Source organism: Gekko japonicus, unplaced genomic scaffold (genome assembly GCF_001447785.1).
Source record: "Gekko japonicus isolate JY-2015 unplaced genomic scaffold, Gekko_japonicus_V1.1 scaffold1031, whole genome shotgun sequence".
NCBI classification, from domain to species: domain Eukaryota; kingdom Metazoa; phylum Chordata; class Lepidosauria; order Squamata; family Gekkonidae; genus Gekko; species Gekko japonicus.
Window position 1 is genome coordinate 167,609 of NW_015177041.1, and position 8,207 is coordinate 175,815.

General features: G+C 46.2%; 1 protein-coding gene across 1 annotated transcript; it reads right to left on the reverse strand.

Annotated features, from left to right (window-relative positions):
- Positions 1-5,189: 5,189 nt before the first annotated feature.
- On the reverse strand, positions 5,190-8,182 carry RPS25 (ribosomal protein S25; the record flags this gene model as incomplete). The annotated part of the gene is made up of 3 exons (XM_015428035.1): positions 5,190-5,255; positions 5,361-5,459; positions 7,954-8,182. Coding segments are annotated over 2 exons (324 nt in total), but the record flags the coding sequence as incomplete, so codon positions are not given.
- Between the last annotated feature and the right edge of the window lie 25 nt (positions 8,183-8,207).

The window sequence follows — 8,207 nt, forward strand, 5'->3', positions numbered from 1 at the left end:
GGAGGGAGCCCGAGCTTGGATCTCGGGGGTGGGGGTGGGGGTGGGCTCCCCTGGTGGTTGGAGACCCGCTTAATGAGGGGGGAGAAAAGTAAGAGCCCACCTCTTGTAAGTAGATACAATGATGATACCTGCCACGAAAGTCAACACCACTCAGGGCAGGAATATTGGCTTGATCCGGCAGATGGGATGGAGCCTTAGAGGTCAAAAGGTTATCGTGGAGGGAAAAAGGTAACCAACCGTGCTATGGCCTGGGACGGAACCATCCCTGATTGAATCACCCCAGAGACTGCCTGGGCTCCTCCGACCACAAGAACAGTAGCCTGCCAGGACTCTGAAAGTAACCCATCTGGTGGTAATGGCATGGAAATAGCCTGTCAAAGGGAGTGGCATATGCCCTTTAACCAGAGCTGAGGCGTCTGGAGTCTTGTCTTGCTGCCGCTGGAATCACAGATGAAGTAGAGCTGATCACTAGGCTCGTGGTCTGTTCATCCATGGAACCCCCACTATTTAACAGACAGTGGGGAGCGGTTGCTGATGGGTGCCTCAGGATGGCCTTTGTCTGTATTCCCAGCCAGGCGCCTGGTCCCCAGGCTCTTCTGCTTTCACTGCAGTTTGGGAAGGTCATCCATCCTAACTGGATCTGGAAGAGGGCCACTCAGGACCCTTCAGGGGTGTCAGGCTGGCGACAGGGGATGAATGTTGTCCCATCCGTGACTCACCTTTCAGTAAAGCCATTTCTGAGATCCATTCCAACAACTAATTTAGTATATTTTACTACATTTCTATCTCACTTTTCTCCCCAATGGGGATACAAAGTGAACACCTGAAGGTGCCTCATACCAAATCAGTATGTGCAGCTAAAGCAGTCTTCTGGTCGGTCTTCTTTTTCAAGCCCTGAACACAAGAAAGCAGTTGGTACGTTCTGGTGGGAGAACAAAGCAAACCCCAACCTGAAGTGCCAGTTCCTGATTTCTTCTGAGGATTATGAGCTGTGAGTAGACCCCTTCGTCAGCAGCGTGATGGTTGCTGCGTGGCAGTTCCTTTGCTAGCTCAAACTGCAGCTCTTGGCCAGAAGGAGCTTGTCTGAAAGCAAGCACGGGTGTGTCTCGGCTGCTCTACTTACGGTGCACCCAGGCTGGCAGGACTCATGTGGAGCGAGGCAGGGTAAGGGGGGGGGGGGGGGGGCCCCCCCGCCCCTAGCCTCTTGCACCTGTCCTTTCCGCCATGCCAGGGGCTCCAAGAAGAACTTGCCTTGTTCAGAGACCAGCAGTATTGCCGCCCTGCATGGTGTACAGTAGAGACTGCAGAAGTCCTGGGTCTTTGTAGCACCACAAACCCATGCCTTGGATTTTATTCCAGCTTCAAGACGTCCCTCACCAAAGCGCTGGATGCTTACGAAGAAAGCAAGGATGGAGTCATTCAGCAGGCGAGTGTGATGCTGGGAAGGGCGAGAGCAGGGCCCCTGGGGTGCTCTTTTGTCTCGTGGTCTGATGGTGTCTTCTGCCCTCTCTAATTACAGATGGCCGCTCATATCCGAAAGGTGGAACAGAGCCGACAGGAAGTGGTGCAGGCCATCTTAGAGGTTTGTGTGCCCAGGATGCCAGGGGGCAGTATCCACTATCGTAGTCACAGTCCTACTTGTGGCCTCCCTCCCCGTTTGTCTGTCTGTTCCTCGGCTGGCGACCTCACCTCGTGTGTTGGCTAGAAGGTGTCCAGTGTGAACCCAGCCCCACCCACCTGAGGGATCTCACTTGGCTTCCTGCCTGTGGCCTTTCTGGCCCCTCCCCATGGGGGAGCTCTTCAGGCTGACAGAGAGAGGACAGGCCTCAATGTAAGCGGGCCCCTTTGGGCAGTGCTCTGTGGCTCTCAGATGGCTCGTAGAACCATTGATGGTGTGGATTAAATGTCTCTTCCCTCAGTGTAGGTCTTTTGCTTTGTTGACAAACACCAGAACTGCCCAGCTAAGTAACTCTCCTTCCCATGCTGCCCAGACCCATCACGTCAGGATGGATGGATGGCGTGTGTGCACGCGCCTCTGCTTAAGGGGATTGGGCTGTTTTGGGGATCACTCCTGCCTTTCTTATTGTGAGGGGTTGTACTCGGTGTACTCTTTTTTGCTGGGACCTGGTGGAATCCCTTCCTGCAAACTTGACTCCTGTTTCTTGGAACAAGCATTTGTTTTTCCTGAATCAAACTCAGCCACAGACGGAGACAGAGCTGTGCCAGGGAGTTGCTGTTGTCAAGACCTGTACAAGTACCCAAAGGTAAGAGGCTTATTTCAGGTGGTTAGCTGTGGCATTGCCTTCAACACCTTGATGCTACCAGACACCAGCAGTAGTAGTTTTCTGCTCCTTTCTGGACAAGATGGGTCTTTGTAATGCCAGCTAGCCCCAAGCTGGGTTGAGATTCTCCTGTGCTCCAGTGACTTCTCCTGTGTTCCAGTGACTTCTCCCTTGCCGTGGAAGACAGTGCACAACCAGGCCCAAGCAGGAGTGCCACCTCTGCCAGAGAACAGCTTGAATCTCCGTGTAGTAACATGCCTGAGCTAGATTGGCAGGAAGCAAGGCAGTCCTTAACGTTTATTGGCCACCAGGTAAGTGCGGCCAGAATCCTGCAGACGCTTCAAGTCCCTGTAGCATGAATGGCACTTGACCCCAGGAGCTAGTTTGCAGTGTTGTCTCTTAATTCATTAAGGAAGTGACACTAGAGCAGGGATGTTCTACCTGCAGCCTGCTTCTCTTTGGGAAATGGCATTGCACAAATGATTAGCAGAACGGTACTCTGACTGAAGCATGCACATGCTGTCTTGATTTGCAGCTGCCTCTGTATTATGCCTGCCAGCTTCTCTGATTTTTCACTTTTTTTGAAATACAGGAAACAAAAGGGACAGGCAATGTGCATACAGGTATGTCTGAAGATTTGCTCGTTTTTCTTACTGCCTGAAAAAATTCTGAACATATTTTAAACCAGTGGGTATCTCTAGATGTTTAGTGCCAGCGCCTGGTTGAAACTGAATCCTGACAGCAGACCCTTAGAGCCCTGGGGTTGCACTGGACCCGGCATTATGGCTGGAGGAGCAAGCTAGCGCAGCTACCACAAAGGGGGGGAAAAAGGCCCTTCAGATCAGCTTGGAATGTCCCGTTGGTGCAGAACACTACCACAGTAAAGTTACACACATCACAGACATTTTACACTCCCTCTGTTGGTTACTGATTAGTTACTGGGTTCATTTCAGTGTTCTGGGTGTCACCTGCAATGCTTTCGGAAGGTACTACCCTGCCAATGTGGAACTGTCTGTCTTGGGAGCTCAGGAAGGCATTTTTATCAAGGCAGTAAAAATGAAGCATAATAGAACATCTCAGGAGGTTGCTCTTGCAAAGGAACAGGAAGGATGATAGTTTATTGTGTATATCACCTTTTTACTACACTATTTTCTACTTCTGTTGACCCACCTGCTTTCTGCATTATGGTATGTTGTGCCTTAGACAATTTTTGTCGGCCTTGTTCTTCAGTTTTGTAATTCAAGTCCTATTGCCGGTTGGTGTAGTGGTTAAGTGCGCGGACTCTAATCTGGGAGAACCGGGTTTGATTCCCCACTACTCCTGGCTGGCTGATCTTGGGCAAGCCGTAGTTCTGACAAGAGCTGTCCTTGAAAAAGAGCCGTTTCTGTCAAGAGCTCTCTCGGCCCCACCTGCCTCACAGGGTGTCTGTTGCGGGGAGGGGAAGGGGTTTGTAAGCCGCTCTGAGACACCTTTGGGTAGTGAACAGCGGGGTATAAATCCACTCTCTTCTTTATGCCATCTGATTGTTTTGTTTTTTGCATCTATAATCTACCTAGAGGTCCAGTGAAGGCAGGCAAATAAAGCAAAAATAAGCAAACCTATTCCTGTTCTCATCCTCAGGAGCCAAACCCCCCTGGTTGCTGGAAGAGGAAGGAGAGAAAAACACAGGGCAAATTGGACCTTCGTATGAAGAATTTCTCAAGGAAAGTAAGTGGTGATTTGGGTAGTGGAGAGGGGACACGCTGGACGCCAGATACCTGAATATGGTATCTCTTTTCTTCCCACAGAAGAGAAGCAGAAGCTGAAGAAGCTCCCACCTGATCGGGTTGGGGCCAACTTTGATCACACCTCTCAGACAGGAGAAGGCTGGCTTCCCTCCTTTGGACGGGTATGGAACCACGGCAGGAGGTGGCAGTCCAGGTACAGTTCTGGTCACTACTGACTGCAGAGTAGTCGGTAACTATCTTTTCTTTGAATATAGCCATTCTGTTGTAATGTCAGCTAAGAATGGTTTGCCGATTTCAACCAGTACACTATTCCAGATATGTGACACTATGTGACCATTTTTGGGTTCTTGCTTATAAAAGTTCATCAAAATACATTTAATTTCAGGCTGCCCCAAGACTCCCATCTTGATAGAATACACCTCTAATATTTGGCTAGAGCATCTCAGTAGCTGATATATTATGCTCCAGTTACCAGGGCGTGAAGGATTTTTAATTGATGTTGGGGGTTCAGACAATGGCCTGCTGCTTAATTTCATGGTGATGCTTTCTCTAGGCACCAGTTCAAAGCTGAAGCAGGACAGGAAAAGCCAAAAATGAAGAAGAGGAAACTGCCTGATTGCTGATGAAAAGTTGAGCCTGTGGTATTTGTAAAGTACCAGGAAAGGTGTCAGTGTGCACTATATTGGGTATGCCTGGTATAGTCTAATGTATGTCAAATACTAGGTTGGAAAGGGTTGCTGGGAGGGAGATTAAAAAAATTATCCTACCCTCTCTCTCTGCGCAACTAACCTTGAATATGTGACTTGAGTAGATGCCATTTTGCTTGCTAGTTCCCTCCTTTTCCTACCAGTGCTTGTCTCAGTGTGGGCACACTGGTATTTTCCCTCCCATGGAATTTATATATAGATATAAAATCCAGCATCTGAGTAAAAGCGTGCTTTTTGTCTATTTATATTAAAACCATAAAAATGTATTCTGTGTCCTTATTGAAGTACTTTTCAGAGCAAAGGTGCGAATAGGAACAGAAAAGCTTCCTTTTCCCGAGCTTCTCTGTGCGACCCCACATTCTGTACTAGGGAGCAGCCTTAGCCCCATACACTTTGAGTGCTGACCCTGACTGAACAGAAAAGCAGCAAACACAAAACACAGCTTGATGTGATAGATCTTTTTAAACACCACCAGTCTGAAAAGTTCAATTATTTTATTTTTATGAACATACACAAGAATTTAAGCATCACTTCTGATCCTGTAAAGCAAACAGAGAACTAATGAGAACCATATTGTCCTGCTTCGCCAGAATCCCAACAAGCCATCAGGTACATAAGAATCTGGGCACACCAAAGCGTCTCACCTTCTCAAGCATCCTCCCCAGCAGCTGGTGCGTCACCTCCCTTGGTGTTGCGGGTGTAGATCACCTGGGCTCTGTGCTTGGACACGAGCTTGATTAGACCTGAAAAACAGCTCCATTCAATGCATAAGACAAAAGGACCATTCGTATTTCTGTTTTTTTGTGCATACTAAGCCAGTTTGGAAAAACTGCCTCATGACAGCACTCGCAACACATTTCTGGAAAAGGGCCATCCCCTTCTTGCAGAGCACATTGCTGTGCGCAGGGGAAGTATCAGCATCCAGCCAGGGTTGTGGGAGTGTGGCTGCTGGCCAAAGGTCAGCACCTTAGAAGGTATACCAGGTATGGGGAGCCATCACTGAATAAGAAAATACAACCAGGAGCAAGGGCCAGCATAGATAGGTGCTCAGGCCCAAAGTACTACTGCTGGATCTTTACATAGATTCCACCAGAGAAAGAATAAGAATAGCAAATTTTTCTTGCAGTAAGAGACCCTATCGCAAGTGAGTAGGTTTCAGGTAGAGAAGTTTAAATGTGATTTTCTGAGGCTGGAGAAAGAGCAATCCCACCCCCCATCTTAGCGCCTTTGTGTATCTTTCAACGTAAGGGAGAAAAGCTTTAACTGTCCAAGAACCGAAATATTTAGCTCACTTATTTTGACTTTGCTTTTCTTCCCAATTTTAGCCTTGCCCAATCTGTAAGAAACTCTATTTTCTTTTAAAAATAGAAGGGAGAAGTTGTGAGATAAAAAGAAGAGAAGAAATAGACTTTGAATATGATTGGCTAAATTATAGACAGATTTATGACTTATTTAAATCTGATAAACGGGGGAGGGCGGGGTATAAATTTGATAAATAAATAAATAAAAGAGAGTTTGGGTTTCGGATAAAATACAATGAAATGGAAGGTGTGTGGGTGGAAAAAGGTAAAAATATGATATAAACTTTATAAGGTACTATTAAAGTGGTACACAGAAGACGAAATGGTGAAAGAACAAATGATAAAATGGGCAATTAATATGAATAAGGAAATAGCTATGTCATCTTCGGAATGTTTATGGAAAAATTCAATGAAAATTTCGACATGTAATAATTTAAAGGAAAATTGCTTTAAACTGATGTATAGATGGTATATGACGCCTAAAAAGAAGGTTCTTTTTACCATATATGGACTTGCGATAAAGCAGTGACTTTTTGGACGGAGGTCCATAATGAAATGCAAAATTTTTTGAAATGTATCTTTAAAAAAGAACCAGAAATACTTCTTTTGGGTCTTAAGATGGAAGAAGTGAATGTAACTAAGAGAACTTTGTTATGGTATTTGATTACAACGGCAAGAATGACCTATGCGCAATATTGGAAACAAGACCGAGTACCAGAGGTTTGGGAATGGATTAGAAAAATGCTTTTTATGGCAGAAATGGACAAATTGACAAGAAAACTTAACAAAGAAGACGAAGAATTTTTTGCAGATTGGATGGATTTTAAAGAATATTTAGAGAAATATTAAGATGTTAGAAACAATTTATTATGCTATAATAATTATAAGGAATAGAATGAGTTAAGAGTTGAATAGAAGTTAATGGTAGTTAAAGAAATGTTACCTATAAAATAGATTATGAGAGAAAGATAGTTAAAGTAATAGTTACTTATTAAACTGTGGTTTAGTAGAAAGATTAGATAACAATAAGAAATTTGGTAGGGGTGGGATCACTGCGGGAAGCCTGGAGGAGGGGAGGGAGGGAAGAAGGGAAAAGGGCTATATTGGAAATAAGGAAATGTTATAATGTTGGATATGTTGTTATAACCCAATAATAAAATGTTTTTTGGGGGGGAAAAAAGAAACACTATTTTCTTCCTGCCTCCATCTGCACTCCCCTGACTGTTATTCTTTAAACAAAAAGGATTTACTGCAATGAAATGTATTTCATCTCAATTCTAGTTCTGTCTGGCTCCACTTGTCAATTTCAGCTATGTTTTCATATACAGGATTGGGGGAGGGGGTCTGCTTCTACCAGAGTTCATAATGCTCCACACCAAGTGAACCTACGTCCATCATTTTAAGTATTCTTATCTAAATCTTCTTAATTCATTCTAACTTGCTTAAGAATTATTTAAAACTTTTTTTGTATTTTTATATGTCCATGTGCATGTGTGCACACCTTGAAGTCATGGCGACCTCTAGTGGCTGACCCCTACTGGAGGCCTGGAATTGATCCTGTTTAGTTTACAGATCTGGCTTACTTACCTGGGCCATCCAGGTCAGAGGTATCTTAAGAATTACCGACCCCCAGAGAACTGCATGGCTGAGCCAACAATACTATCCAAGACTCAGCAGTCCTATTTCAACTCTCCACCTATTCATGGGGATTATCCCATCACTACCTCAAAGAATGCCCAGCTTTGTCAAATGGGGGTGGGTGCACGCAAGATGTTACATAACCGGTGAGACAGTTGCATGGGGAAGCAGGCCGTTTTAGGTGGGTTTTGAGAAGCCCTTCTTGGCGTGCAACACTTTGCCCTGCCTTGAGCCACTTGGCAAGGAAGGAGTCCCCTGGCGACAGCGGTGGTGGTGGGGCGAATGCATACATGGCTACCTTTACTAAGCAGCTCTTGGAGGGCGGCCCGGGCCAGAGAGCCCCGGATCTTGAGCCTCTCGGAGACCACGGCCGGCGTGATGAGCTTGTAGTTGGGCACCTCCTTGCAGAGCTTGTCGTAGGTCGCTTTGTCGAAGAGGACGAGATTGTTGAGCTTGTCGCGCACCTTCCCTTTGGACCACTTCTGCTCGCGGGGAGAGAAAAGTACCCGGCTGAAGGCCGCCGCCCCCCCCCCCGCAGGTGGCCGGAGCCCG